Below are 15,597 nucleotides of genomic sequence, written 5' to 3' on the forward strand. Positions count from 1 at the left end.
TAGTGACTTTCCTGGATTCCACCCTTTGGAATTTGAACAAAATAGATTTTGAAAGGATAATTTCTGACCTGCAGAAGAAGGGAATGACCAAGATAGAATGTTCTGACCTCTTCTTTTCTTACTTTTTATTGTGTACTAGAGTTTCATCAACTGCCTTGAGTTTCTTCACAATATCAGACATGTCACATAAGTATTTACCAGCCTTATGATTTTTTTAAACTGCAAATATAAATATGTATATTAACATCTCCCAAATTCAATTGTATTATCATTAGTCACCAGTAGATTTCTAGGAAGGATATATTTGACACAGAGATACAATCATTGCTTAAATGACTTGCCAGAAAGTAAACAGATTTTAAATACCCAATTACTAGTCTTGCTCTAGGAATAACAGCAACCTGTTTCTTCACCAATGTTTATTAAAAACCTAACAATCAAAGATATAAAGAATAGACTTTATAACTTCTTCATTCAAGTGGCTTAAGCTTCAAATGGGAACAAAATATCTAAGTCCTCCAAAATTAATGAGAAATTTGATAACATATAGTTGGGAAATATACCTTGTATCCATATGATATTATTCATAGCTCATTTTCAATAATAGTTTTAGAACTCAGAGTAAACTTTAAGCCTAAATTCTCTGATGATTAAAAATCATTCATTTATTCAAACTCACACAGAGATACATACACATACCAAACATTTTCTTAGTGCCTATTTATTAATAAGCAAAATGGGACACAGCTCAAGAATTATTTAGGCAGCAGTGGTGGAACACATTAGTATTCTGCTCGGGAGAGGTACTGAAGATAGGAGCAGTAGGAGACGTTTGCTGTGCAGTGGCTTCGCATCATGTGCACTTTCTGATCTGGTCTCCCTCCACCTACCCCCACCCTTGCTTTGCTAGCATTCCTATCAGCAGCACACTGCTTCTGGGTGACTTTCCTGGGAAACCACTGGAAGACATAAGGAACACAGACACGATGCTGCTTTGTGCTTGTTCTGCTTGGCTACTGGATGATCACTTCCTCTTTGACTTTTGATTTCCTCATCAGACTTCTCAATTTCCTCTCATCATTCTCTCCTAAATGGACCATTCCAGTGAGAAACCAGACTTTTACTCTCAACCACATTTCTGGTGACATTTTTTTTTTCCTGTCCAAATACGGATTTTAGTAAATTGCAAGACTACCTTTGTCACACACTAATTTTACTTTATTTTTGGCTATTTGTCATGTACTTCTTGTGATGTATCATGTGTTTACTTTATTGAATTGTATTTTTCTCTTCTTATTTGATAACTCATGGGTCAATGATGCAAAATTCCCGAAGGACTATGACTACTCCTTCCTCTACTTTGATTCTATCAAAGTGCCTTACAACAGAAAGTAGTTCTCAAACTTGATTGAAGTTATTGAACACTAACTGAATGCTTCTGTGTTCTGTTTGATCAACTTCACTTGCTCTATTGCATGGTCAGCCGTGACTAGGATAGATGTACAATTATAGTAGTTGAAAGGTAGCTCAAGTTTTAGAATTTGAGTTAGCCCAAACCTCAAATTTTTAGTCTCTTTAGTACATATTTATGTAACAATGACTCACTATGTCTCCCTTCTTTTTATCTGTGGTCATATGAAATTGACAGCAACAAGCTATCTATGCTATTGTCAATATATTGATACTAGCAGTCAACCTTCCTTTCATGTCATTTCTTCACAGCTTTATAAAAAGTTTATAAATCATTTAGGTTCAAGCTACAAGCCTGCAACTGTGCCTAAATGCTTGCAATGACAGCTGTTTTCTTCTGCCAATTTTGAATGCAGTTATCTTGATCAGTTTTATTTTTGAGTGTGCAATTTGCAGTTACCTCCTGGAAAAAGAAGCAGGCTAATGAATTTCAGATGTGGCATGTGGCATGAATTACTAATTTGTACATTCATGCAAAATCAAACATGTTTAGGGCAAATTTTGTTTACTCTGGTTTCAAAGAATAAAATTGTGCCAGTAATTCAACAAGTGCAAAGGCAATCCTTACAAATGGGGCAAGTTGTTGATTTCAGAGAATAGTTTGAGACTTTCTTCTGGAGAAAGAAATAATGAGCCAGTACCAGTGCATATCCCTGAATTTACCCAGGCTTGCAATTCTCTAATCGGCTTCTTTTTGTTTCTATGGGGAGAGAGAAATCCATTTTACAGATTGTTAACTAGTTTTAACAAGAATCTTTATGTCTTTGATGAGAAGTAAATCTTTGATCAAGTTTAAATTGAAAAGATGATACTTATGTGAATATTCTTCTAATATCTGATGATAGTCATAGACTCTAAATAGAATGAGATGTCAGCTGTACATCTGATATTGTGATAACCAAAAGATGCTTTAAGGCCAACCCAACCTCCTCTTTTGTGACTCATAAAATAAACCTCCAAACAGCATTGCCTCATCTCTTATCACCAATCATATTACCATGCTCATAACATAACTTGGAGTTTCACTTACTGACAATTTAAGGGCAGTTATAGTATTTCACATTTACAGGTGTTATATAGAGATGTAAGATCTCTTGTTTTCTTTCTTTTTCTTTTCTTCTAGAATGCACATATCATGTCCTTGGTTCAGGGTAATAGTCCTAACCAAGAGTCATGACCGATCATGTTTAAGGATCAGAGTACCACTGGTGATGACAATATAAAAAGGTGAGAAAAGTAAACTAGAAATATTATTCTATCATAGAAACAGAATGTATAATTTTGATATTTTCTCTTCCCATATTCCATGTAAAGTATTTTGATCCTGCCTTCTGATTTTGTAGTTAAATGTGCAGCTTCCTGAAGTTAAGATTAAGTTAGACATTGATTCTCAAACTTGAGCAGGGATCCAAATCATGGGACTGCTAAAACACAGATTGCTGAGCCCCATTCCCAGAGTTCTTGATTCAGTAGGTCTGATGGGAGGCCCAAGATTTTGCATTTATAAGTTACTGGGTGATGCTAATGCTTCTTTTCTGGAGCCACACTATGGGAATCATTGAGTTAGGCAGTTACATAGCATAGTCTTTAGCTGAAGAGCAATCAAACTGATCTCTTTCATCCTTCCACCTCAAATAGCTGTCATTTGATTTTTATGAAGGAGGTTTAAGGAACTTTGTGACTGTGTATCAATCAGATACCTATACATACTATTCATAAATGTATATTAAAAAATGAGTCTTAAATTAACTAGAAATTTAATGACTACAGTTTTTGGAACAGTAAATTATGAAACGTTGCTAGTTTTTTTTTTTTAAAGGAAAAAATCAATCATTTCTATGACACTGTATCAGCTTATTTAAAAAGTAATTCAGTTTTTCTTATAAACTTAACTCCTAGTTATCGATGTGGGTTTAGAGAATTTTCAGATACTCAAAAGTAATTAACTAAAATAATGAAGAACCATAAGTCGGCTAAATACCCATTTTACTTTCTGCTTAAAGTATTTCTTTTCTGTTAATATTATAATTTATTCAATTATAGTCTTCCTTTTGCAAAATATCTATTTTCTGAGATCAAAGCTCTTTGGGGGGAGTTGTATAATTATATGTAACAAAAACTAGGCATTTACTCATGAACTGAAAAAAAGCAACCAGAGACCCTAATGACATTAGTGAGAATCAACAAAAAGGCAGTGTTTGAAAGTTGTTTGTAATGACAATGCCAGGTATGCTAAGCTACTTGATTGCACTATAATTTATAAATTCTCTTCTGCATATGAGATCTCTTAAGTTATAAAAGGAAGAAGTCAAAGAAAGATGTCCTTAGCATCTGAGAATCTGTACATGTTAGTTCAAGTTTCTCTCTTCTAAATTAGATGTACAGATAATAACTCTTTTTCAAAATAGTCTTTTAGTTATCATTATGTTTATAAAGAAATGTGTAGAAAATAATAGTCCCCCAAGAGTGTAGTTTTTTTTAATTCAGAATATAATTTTTTTTGTTCCTTTAGGCTTCATAAAAGGCATTTATTTTTCTCTTTAGCTTTTTAATTGGTCCTGTGTCATACGTAATAAGGATAAAGGCAAAACAGAATCATTGATAATATAGTTAAAAAATAAAAAAATAAAAATTTTGGCAAAAGCATTGAATTTGGCTGTGTGGTAAAATTTTTCCCCGCAGTAATGAGCTAACTATGGTAGGACATATATCTAAGTATGCAAGTGCTAATGTCTACCTATCCTACACATGCAATCTAGAAGAATGTGGAAACCAGCTCATTGGCAGAGTGACAAGTAGGATTCTGACAACTGAATAGAAAGACTCTCTCTGGGTACATAAAAATCAATGAGGATTAGTTTTTGAAAATTTAGAACAAATAGAGAAAAAGTCCCATTGGGCAAACAATGCCTTACCTGAAAAAACAATAGCTCTTGTCTGTGTGATGTACAGGATTGGTTATTGGATGTGTGTTGGGGTAGACAATCATCCCATTTGCCCAGGACTAAGGCATTTCCAGGGTTGTGGGGCTTTCCGTTTTCAAATCAGCACAGCCTCAGGTAGACAGGGATGGTTGGAAACCCTAGGGCAGCGGTTCTCAACCTGTGGGTGGCGACCCACAGGTTGAGAACCATATGTATTTCAGATGGCTTTAGGCGACCCTTGTGTTTTGGTCATTCGACCCCCGCCGGGGTCGCGACCCACAGGTTGAGAACCGCTGCCCTAGGGGATATTTTCCCACTTCTCACCTTATATAACACAAGGCAGGCACTGCATTCTGAATTTGGCTCCATAATCAGCTTCATTAAACATTTATATTGAGTTATGTGTTTTTTTTTATGGCACAGTTTCTTTAATAAGTTAGTAATGATACCTATAAATCCTGAATGAGTTTAGTTATGGCTTTATTATCAGTTATACAAAATACACTATGTTTAATTTTTCAAAAGTTCAGTTACATGAACAAATTCCTTTAAATTGGCCGCTCAATGCTCCCTGTTGTCATCCCAAATGGCTTTTTTCCCCCTACAAGAATAAGGCTCTTAGAAACTTACATATGATTTAAAAAATTACTTCTCAACTTGAACCAGTGATTTCTAACTATCTCTTTTGAGGAAGATTATATGGAGACCTTGCACTAATGATGTAAAAAAAATAAAGTGAGTCATCAGTGAGTTACAATAAATTCCCTATTCATCCAATTTTCTTTTGGAGAAGTTGAATAGATGTTGTCTTTGAAGCAGATGATAGCTCATGGAGAAACCATTAATTTTTAAACTTTATTTATACATGACTCCAGGTATGTAACAATGAAATCATCTTCATGGAATGCTATAGCTGCCACCAGTCATTTCAGATTCTCAGTGTTAATGGCTCCCCCAGCATTACCTTAGTTAACAAAAATTACCTGAAAAAAACTGTTCAATATGACGTGATATTTGGATATTATGTTGTACTTTAAACCCCTTGTTTTTGTATAAAACTGAAAAACTCTGTAATAAAAGGAATACATTTTCATTAAATGTTAAAACATGGACAGCTGGTTAAATATATACTTATAAAATAGAGTATATTTAAAAATATCTAGTGGTATTTAAATTATTAGGTGCCATCTATGATTGGTAATAGTGCATTCAAAAGCACAATTGACTTGAACATTGAAACACAGCAGTTTTCAGTCATTCCATAAAGCTGTCTACAGCTTTCAGTTATGTAATGATAAATTGTACCTGTTGAAAAATATATGTGGAAAAAAGGAATAATTTTAATACAAATATGACTCATCTGCAAGCATTCATTTACTCTGATCCAGCGACCACGGTAAATGTGTTTGGATTACTGGGCATAAGTATGCAAAGTTTCAAAGGGAGTGGAGATCTCTATTAAAACAGAAGGCTCCTCAATTTCCACAGTGATGTCAGTAATAGAGGTCCTTGGAGCACAGTATTGTTTTGAGCAGAGGTCCCCACAATTTCACATTGGTTATAAAACATTATTTTGTGTTGCTGGCCTGGAATGAGCATGTCATACATCTGTAGGCAATTAGAAGAAGCTGGACTGAATGTTTGATTAGCTCAATAATAAATGGGCATAAGTGTGACTCGACTTATGTTAGTCAGAGTCCCTATATAGATTATCCTGTTGTTATATGAAATAACCCCCTTTTATCAACAATTAAGCAAATCTACATTTGCGGGCACTTTGTAAAATTGTGAGGTGGGAAGAAATTCAACTTAAGCCTTAAATCATTAAAAAAACTTTTAACCCTGCTTCCAATAATACAGTTTTAGAAATTGGTTGAATTATGCAGAACAGTTTGGATTGGAAATACCCTGTGTACAATTGATAAGTATATATTTAGCATCTATCATAAGCAAGGCATTTAATAGTTTTAGCTTATAACAATAAAAATTTCCCAAAGAGCCTGACCAGGTGGTGACACAGTACAGTAAATAGATCATCAACCTGGGATGCTGAGGACCCAGGTTCGAAATCCTGAGGTTGCTGGCTTGAGTGCAGGTTCATCTAGCTTGAGTATGGACCATAGATATGACACACTGGTCGCTGGCTTGAGCCCCAAAGTTCCTGGCTTGAAGCATAATGTTGCTGGCTTGAAGCCCAATGTCACTGACTTGAGCAAGGGGTCACTGGCTCAGTTGGAGCCCCGGTCAAGGCACATGTGAAAAAGCAATCAATGAACAACTGAAGTTCCACAACTATGAGTTGATGTTTCTCATCTTTCTCCCTTTCTGTCCATCCATCTGTCTGTCTGTCTGGCTCTCTCTCTCTCTCTCTCAGTAAAGAAAAAAAATTTTCCAAAGAATTAAGTGGTATAAATGTTTTAATATATGAAAAGTAACTTATTTTGTAAGATAATTTAAATCTTTTTAATAAAAATTAGAATTTCATTTTTATTATTCACATTTTATTATACAGTTTTTACCTTAACCAATGAATGTTGTAAGTTCTGAATATATTTTACTACAGAACTTATTCATTTGGTTATAGGCATCATTCTTGTATTCAATCACAATTGTCAATGATGGGCTATAAACTACTTTGGGAAATAAATCATTCATTTATCTATTGTTTTTCCTCCTAAGAACCAGTGAAATATATATATCTGAAGTATGAAAAGTAACTTAGTATGTAAAAGTCATACTTTAAAAATTTCAGCAAAACATTTCAGTTTCAGGAAAAATACCACCAAACCTTTAAATATAATTATATATTTCAATAACAATTAGAAGTTGGTATCTTAAATAAACTCAGTTACTTTTTATCAATATTTATTCAAGTAAATATGTATATAAAATAATCTCATGAGATTATCCTCTTGACATAATCCTTAAATCAAATATCAGAATATTAAGCAGATGCTGAGGCATTCATCATCAATATGAATTCTGACTCATGACAGTAACACGAAACAGATGCTAATATGATAGACTCTGCAAAATGACACCATCACAGCATGGGTTAGCTCTTGTTGTGGGTACTTAAAATTTGAACACAAAATATAAAGTAATAAAAGTTGAAGCATGATGTGTTTCCTTACTTTATGTATAAACCATTTAAAATATAATATCGCTTATATAGGAGATTCTCCATTCAGCACTGGTGAATAAGGGGTAATACCAGAAGATGCTTTTTTCACCCAATGCAGCAGCTGGGTGATCCCGACTGAACCCCTCATTGTTGAGAAAAAGAAGGTGCTCTCTTCCTCAATGAGCAGGTAGAAGGTAAGAACTCCTGGGCCCTTTCCATTAACCAATGTGTTCCAGGCATTTACGGTATAATACAGGGTCTCCTCAGCCAGGAGTCTGGGACTCCTATGGCCTATCTCAGTAATACTATCTCCACATCAAGCAGATCTAAAAGGGCTTGTTAAGCACAAAGCGGCAAACAGAATCCCTTAGCACAGTCCAGTTATCTAATATCCTACATGTCTTCAAAGGCCAAAATTCTTATTGCTTTGCTAGCATGAGTCTGAGTCTACAGCTATTTCTAGAATACACAGTGATGTGTACTCTTTGTGAAAATAAACAGAAAAACCCAGGCAGATGGTGCCACGTGATATAAGTGAAATGTGTTCAAATGAGAGCTTTAAAAGACAGATGAATATGAGTGGGGTAGACTTCCCTCCCTCAAAAGTACTGAGAAGCAGGAGCCCCATTTCTTTCTTCCACAGTAAGGAAAAAATGTCAGTTGCAAATTCAGTGTAAAGAAAGCTTGAGAACCCAAGGGGGGCTATTTATGAAGTAGCTTGACAGAACAATTTCAAGTTCTCATGAATCACCTGACTGCTCCTTCTGACAGCTGTGACTCTGGCCTGCCTGCCTGGGTCCGAGGGCTGACTCTGCACTCACCACCTGTGACCTCTGGTTCTCAAACTTGGCTGCGCACTGGAATAATGTGGGGAGCTTTAAAAAATACCGATGCCTGGAACCCACCCCTGGCGTTGTTATATTTAGTTGGGCCAGGGTGTGGCTTGGACATAGAGGACTTTTAAAAGCTCCCATGTAACTCTAAATATGTTCAGCTAAGGTTGAGAACCAGCGATGACCTCTCTGAGCCAGGGTTTCCTCATTTGTAAAATGATGACTATGCAGGCAGCAACTACCTTTTAGGATTATTGTGATGATAAAATATGATAATACAGGAAAAGCATTTAGCACAATGTCTGACACATGTGGAAAGATGTCAAAAAATTTTGAGTTGTTATTTTCACCACGAGGTGCACTTGGGCAAGAACCTTCTTGTTAGTACAAGAAGTCATGCTTACCTTGGCAGATGTTATGCTCACTCTGCTCATAGCCTGTTGCACACTGGATCCGATGAGAAGGATTGGAGGGAATGCGCTGAGGGTCAGCTGGGTTTCGACGGATGACAAAGTTATTTCGGCCAGTCTGCACTTCTGGGCCTGCAACTGCAGCAGCACTGGCAACGTAACCAGATCCGGGCATCACTCCACTGGTTGCCATGCCACTGGCTGCTGCACCCCCAGATGTACCCGAGGATGCAGCTGCATTTGCAGCTGCACCCACAGTTTCGGCTGCTGGTGTTTCTTGCTGAGGTTGTTCATTATTGACAATAATCTGGGCTGTTTTAGGAAGGCAGAGGTATCCTCCATAGTGGTTGACACATTTCATTCCCCCTTTGCAGGCATCTGGGACAATGTCACATTCATCAATATCTGCGGTCAGTAATAAAATGAGTCAGGAATCTTCTTAGGGGGAAAACTGAACATGTACATATATGCTCATGCCTTTTTGGTATAATACAAACAGGACAGGAAGAGTGATGCGAGATGAAGAGTGACACAGAGAGTTTATGTTCAGATGGAGAGTCTTTGAAGTTGGCTCACCTTTGCACTGCTGTCTTATAGGATCCCACTCATATCCATCTGTGCATTGCTGTGAAGAAAACATCAAGATAGGGTCAGGAGACAGTTGATGTTTCCAGTCCCTAGGAAGACACTCTAAAAGCTTCATTTTATAGCAACAGTTTTTGCACTGGACTCCTAGATGATGATGAGATGGTGGTTAAACATTCTCTAGCTTTTCTTTTCTTTTTTTTTTTAAAGACAAAGCTGTCCCTCTTTAGGTATCTCTTTCAATCATCAGCTACCTCAACTCTACTGTTTCGTTTGGTATAGTCACCCATGACTATATTCTTAGAATTCTTCCCTGTCTTGATAATAATCTCCAATCTCTCTGACGGCTGTGCTCTCTTTCTTTTTGCTTTATTTGCTTCTTCCTCGTTGTAAATTTTAAAAAAGAAAGTAATTTTAACTAAGTTCTTTGTTTCAGGCCTTGACTCTCCCTTCTCTCTCTAAATCCTCTTAGAGCATTCCAGAACCTGGATTTCCTTATCATTCCTCTTCAGCTTAGTCCAGGGCCTCCTCTCATACCCTGCCCTTCCTCCTAGTTTCAGTCCCCACAGGTCCTTTTGTTCACTCACTGAACCATCTGTCAAATACCTGCTCTTATAAGACACCATCCTAGTCCCTGGGAATTCAAAGATCGTGAGGACTTGTCCTCATCCTCAAGCAGCTCATAGGCCAGAAGAGGAGACAGACAGGTAGACAAGTTGGAGCAAGATGTTAGGTGCCATGACACGAGTATGCATATAGAAGGAGGGGTGGACTCTGGCCAGGGAAGTGGGTGGACATAACAGGGTGGAAGAAAAGGCTCTATGTGAGAGGCTACTAATGAATGAGGACTTAGAGGAGCAAAATTCTTAAAGAAGAGAGGAGCTGCAAGTAGTCCTGGGTGGGTGGGGATGAGGTTAGAGAGGTTGGCAGGGCCAACTCTGGGAAGCTTTTCTTTGGGACAGATCAGGAACTGAATTCTTACTGAAGGTCAGTGAATCTCAAACTTTATTATGCTTAAGAATCGCCCAGGGGACTTGTTCAAATGCAGGTTTCTGGGTCTACCCAAAAGATCTGATTCTGGGTAGGAGGCCTAGAATCTGAATTCTTAATAAGTATCCCAGGGGTTTCTGATACAAGTCATCTATGAGCTATTTCCTTCCTTCTTATTTTATTTATTGAATTTATTGGTGTGACATTGGTTAATAAAATTATATAGGTTTTAGGTGAACAATTCTATAATACATCATCTATATATTGCATTGTGTGTTTACCACCCCAAGTCAAGTCTCTTCATCACCAATTATTCCTCCCTTTTCTCTCTTCTACCTTTCCCCACCACTCTTTGGTAATCACCATATCTATGAGTTTTTTGTTTTCTTTTGTTTGTTTGTTTGCTTAATTCCTTCACTCTTTTCATCCTGCCCTCAACCCCCATCCGCTCTGACAGCTGTCAGTCTGTTTTCTGTATCCAGGAGTATGTTTCTATTTCTATTTTGTTTGTTATTTTATTTTGTTCATTAGATTCCACATGTAAGTGAAATCATATGTTATTTTTCTTTCTCTGACTGGTTTATTTCACTTAGCATGGGCTACTTCTTGAGAAAAGAAGAAAGATGCTTCAGGAAGTATTGAGCAAAAGTAGTGTAAACAAAAATAAACAAATTCTTTTAATAGAGCTGAGAGTTGCTTATGCATACAAAAGATGTTTGTCAAGTAAATAGCTGAATGGAGACAGAGAAGTCAGTGTAGATATTTTACTGATATCTGAAACTTAACAGGGTAAACACTATGGCCACATATTTCACAAGGTCTTACTAGTTTCCCCAACATTGTTCAAGGCACTACCATCATTCTCAGGACCCAGGATTACAATTTTGACATCAGCATTGACTTATCCAATGTTTTTTTCCTTTAGGGTCTTCTGACTTTGTGTCCATTTCTATATCTGCCAATTATTATAAGCTTTCCCAGCCTCATGAGTAGGCCAGGCTTTTTAGCTGTCTCCGTATCTACGCATGGTGCACAGAGCCTCCATGGCTATCTTTCTTACTCTCTTGGTTATGTTGTTCCTCCATCTAAGAGATCACAGTGGCCTGAAGACCTCTCATCTCCCATTATTATCATCTCCAGGTTCTCCCTACTACCCAGCTCCAGTCCATTTGAACTTGTTACCTCTTGGACTTGTCTTGCTTGTTTTTACTTCTAGACTGTGATTATGCCACATTTTTCTGATTCAGATGCCTCTTCAGCCTTTCTAGATTAATCCAAAGTCATTACTTCCTTCAAGAACCAGCACAGAGTTCTGTCTGCTCTAATATGCCAGCACTGACATTAGTTACCTCCTTGCTTTTCTATTGCTTAACAACTTGTAAAATATGTATAATAATATTATTTGTACTTGCTTAGGAACTTTGTAGTTTTCAAGTATCTTCCCAGGGTAAATTCCCTGAGGTGAAGGTCTGAGTTTTCTTAGTAAACAACAGAAAAAAAAAAAATTAAATTCCTTTGATAGTAATGAGAATTGCTTATGCACATGGCAGATACTTGGCCAGTAAATAACTGAATGGACCTTATCTTTAATATGGAAGGGGAATGCTATCTTGTGGATATGAGCCCATCCCTCTGAAAGGTATCTTTCAAGCTAGGCAAAATGACAGCTCACTTGAATAATCTACATGCTAATAGAAAAGACTTGCAGTTTGTTTTAGGCATCTAGGTTCAATCCCTTTAAAATGGATCTACTATAGTACCTTCCTAGAGTAAATTTAGCTTTAACCACTTGCTGGCTGTGTAGCCTTAAGCAAGTGAGATACTCTCTCAGACCTTCGGGTCTCTTATCCGCAGAAGGAAGGGATGCCACTTATCTCATACTTTGCTATAAGGATGAAAGGAGATGATGTCTCCACAGTGGGGGTACTTGAAAATAATTACATCTTGTCCTTTAACCATGAATTATTAGGCATACACAATTCCAAAGAGAACAGACCTAATCTTAGCACAAAAAGAATGTCATATCTGGAAAGTTTGTTGTCATCATAGTAAACTCTATTTAGTACTCTTAAAACAATAGTGTTTAATCCACAGGGGACTTTCTCTGCTAAAGACAAATAAGATTTAGGTGATTAGCAAAGGGTGGGGTAGAAGATAAGCAGTTAGAAAAGCAATAAAATCTTTTATTAGATGAATATAAGAGTGAGTAGCTAATTTCATTTTCGCTCCCTAAGAAGGTAGTAAGTTTAGCCTGAATAACAAAACATTTTCATTGGAAGATAAACAACACATGTATTCATTTCTCTTGCTTTATTTATCTTCAGCAGAGGAAGCAATTACATTTACCATTAAGTTAACAAAATATTTATATTAAACCCTATTTGATTTATAGTTGATCAGAACAACAACAAGAAACATTTGCCAGATGAATACTAACATTCTAGAGATAATATGGTACCAAAAAAGTGAGATAATGTTTATTATCAGTAATTGACATTAGCTCACTTTTAAGAGTTTTATTTAAAACATTTTTCACATTCTTCTGAGTAGGATTACTTAATTTTAAATTGGGAACAAGTAAAAAAAATATGTTTTTCATATTCTGATCCAGGACAAATGTCATTTGCCTCACAACACTGATTAAAGAGTAGAAAATACAAAACAGAGGTGCAAACTCACCAAAAGTGAGGTAGGTACTGCCCTTTCTTCTCACCACATCCATTCCTGGAAGTGGGAGAGGTCAGATAATATTTTCAGTATTTTAGTAAACATTGCTTGTACCCATGAAGTTAACTAATTAATCAAATATTATCTGGAAAAATTAATAGGCTAATTAGAAAATGTAAAATCAAATTTCATCCAGTGCATTTTGAAACCACTTGAACAAATGCCATGTCCTGGTAACACATAAAATTTATCTCAAGGGCATTTCTATGAGTTATCAGTTATACTAAAAATGAGTGGTAGCCTTTGTAAAGTCAATAAAAGCCACTTACCTGAGAATGTAAGTTTCATGCACAAATGAAGCGAAGTGTTCTTATGTATGTAAGAATCCAGGTTTTCCAATTCCTTACACCCATTAATTTATTGAATGTGTTAGAAACATGTAGCTTACTTTGGTTTTTCTGGTCTTGCACAAATCATCATATTTTGGTGCCTATTTCAATTGGTGATCCAAATGAACTTTTGAAAGGACTACTGGCAGTAAGGAATCTTAAACGTGAAGCATGCTAACGTGTTGTTTAACATATCACCCTCTACACAGTGCAGCTCACATACACTGGCAGAAGTGGATAAAGTCTCTCTTGTGTCACAGAATCCCTTTGAACCGCACTTATCTCAAATTCCATCACCCCTTACCGTATATGTGATGGTTTCCTCTGTGTCCTGTGCCTCGACCAGCGCCAGAGTCAGCATACTTAGGAAAAGGGCTTTCAACATCGTGAATCTCAAAGAAAACACAGGACAAATCGATGTTTAGTATCAGCTGCGGGGTAAATAACAAAAGTTTAGCTGTGAAGTAACATGCGAGGAAGGGAGGGCGGACGGAGCTGAGGCTCCACCATACCCAACTTCCAATGTACTTTCTCCCCCCCCCCCCCACCTTCCCGTGGCCAAACGAGGCACCAAAGTCTGTAACAGGGCTGCCGAATTACATTTCACTTCATCGGGCTGTGTTCAATATACACAAAGGACATACAGTGTACCTTTCATACTACACAACACCTACACAACAGGCTCCAGAACGCGGACAGAAGGACAAAGTAGAGGGTAATTACTTTCAAAGGAGACGGTGCATTTAAAAAATGTATTTATCTATCATCTTCCTATCTATTTATCTTGCGAGAGTGGAGGTGGCGCAGCAAATCTCCTATTCCCTTGAACGTTAAGGCTTTTCACTATAAGCTTTCCTCCATCTAGTGAAGTAATGTTTTCACAGCTCAGTAGAAATACCTATGAACCAATATGAATTACCGTGGCCTTAAACTTAAAAACAAAACAAAACAAAACACCAAAAACAGAACTCCTGGGTCAATCTCCTCCCACATCTAGTAGAATACCTGCTTCTCAGAGCTCCTTCTCACATCCCCCAGCACAAACTCTCAAGTGGTCTGCGCACAGCTTTGTTCAAAAGCGCCAGGTTGTGCGAAGGCGCGTCTGATTCTCTTGTGCCGTATTAGTCCCTCGGTCCTCGACATGCTACCTTCAGAACTGGGGCTGTCTAGGGCCGGTACTGGGGACCACACCGAAGCCCTAGGTACAAGTTTCGGGGTGATCGGCCTGACGCCCCCAGGGAAATGAAGTCCCCTCCCCCCCCCCCTTTTTTTTAACAGTAAACTAACAAGTTAGTCCCGGGAGCTGCTCAGCGCTCCATCTTCTAACCAGTTCCGGTGGAATCCAGGTGCGTCTTAAAATCTCGCACATTAGACCCCTGAAATTTCCCAAACCTCGTTTATGGGCAAAGCCCTGTCTGATGATTGTCGGCGCGTACACACATGCCCATACAAACAGATGTCACCCTTGTACTCGCACATGCTGACAGATCGCATTCCGAGATCGCACACCTCCACCTCCCTTTCTGCCTGAGAGATCCTGCACCGTCTCGGGCAGTGATCGGGTACACTGCACCCCTCAGGTCACCCCCACTTACTCGCCGGCGCGCGGCCCTGCAGCCACTGGCGCAATGGTGTGATCCCCTGTGTCGGGGCTCCTACCTGCGCGGCCGCGCTGCGCTCCGGACCCGGGCAGCGAGGGTAGAGCGCAGGGGAGGGCAGCCCCGTGGGTCTGAACTGGCGAGGTCTGGCAGCAGCCGCAGCGGCAGGAGGAGGAGGAGGAGAAAGGGAGGGAAAGGGGGAGGGCGAAGGGGGGCGGAGGAGAGAGCTGAGGGAGGCGCGTGGGCTGAGCCAAGCACTGCAAGCCCGCGGCAGAGCGCGCTGCGCAGCTGGGTCCGCGCCCCCTCCACTCGGGCACTCTCCGCCACCCCACCTGCCCTTCTTTGCCAGTCCCTCCTCGACAGTTCCCAGACGCGCCGGAACTTCAGGCCAAGGGTGGCACATTTGGCGTAGGATATCTGGGGTTTGAATCAGCCTTGGTGATGCTCCAGCCTCTTGGGCAGTTTCTGGTGCCTGTGGAAGGGAAAACATCTCTCGAGGAGAGCTTCTGAGGGTTCTGGGAAATTGATTACTTTTTTTCCAGTTAGTGAATTCTAGAAGAGTAAATTAATTCCATTCATGGAACCGATTCTTTTGTCTTTTTCTTTT

At 38.5% G+C, this 15,597-nt stretch overlaps 1 protein-coding gene across 3 annotated transcripts in view; it reads right to left on the reverse strand.

Moving 5' to 3' along the window:
• EFEMP1 (EGF containing fibulin extracellular matrix protein 1) overlaps positions 1-15,199 on the reverse strand; it is a 72,693-nt gene extending 57,494 nt beyond the window's left edge. The window contains exons 1-4 of one of the 3 annotated variants that reach the window (XM_066267167.1): positions 15,052-15,199; positions 13,697-13,784; positions 9,338-9,386; positions 8,756-9,166 (exon numbers count right to left, since the gene is read on the reverse strand). In XM_066267167.1, the coding sequence (XP_066123264.1) occupies positions 8,756-9,166; positions 9,338-9,386; positions 13,697-13,777 (541 nt within the window). In that variant the 5' untranslated portion in view covers positions 13,778-13,784; positions 15,052-15,199. Of the gene's footprint in view, positions 1-8,755; positions 9,167-9,337; positions 9,387-13,696; positions 13,785-14,679; positions 14,699-14,987 lie in introns of those variants that run through there. The other 2 variants (XM_066267165.1, XM_066267168.1) reach the window with 2 other exon arrangements.
• Between the last annotated feature and the right edge of the window lie 398 nt (positions 15,200-15,597).

The sequence above is a fragment of the Saccopteryx bilineata genome, chromosome 3 (genome assembly GCF_036850765.1).
Source record: "Saccopteryx bilineata isolate mSacBil1 chromosome 3, mSacBil1_pri_phased_curated, whole genome shotgun sequence".
In the NCBI taxonomy this organism is placed as follows: domain Eukaryota; kingdom Metazoa; phylum Chordata; class Mammalia; order Chiroptera; family Emballonuridae; genus Saccopteryx; species Saccopteryx bilineata.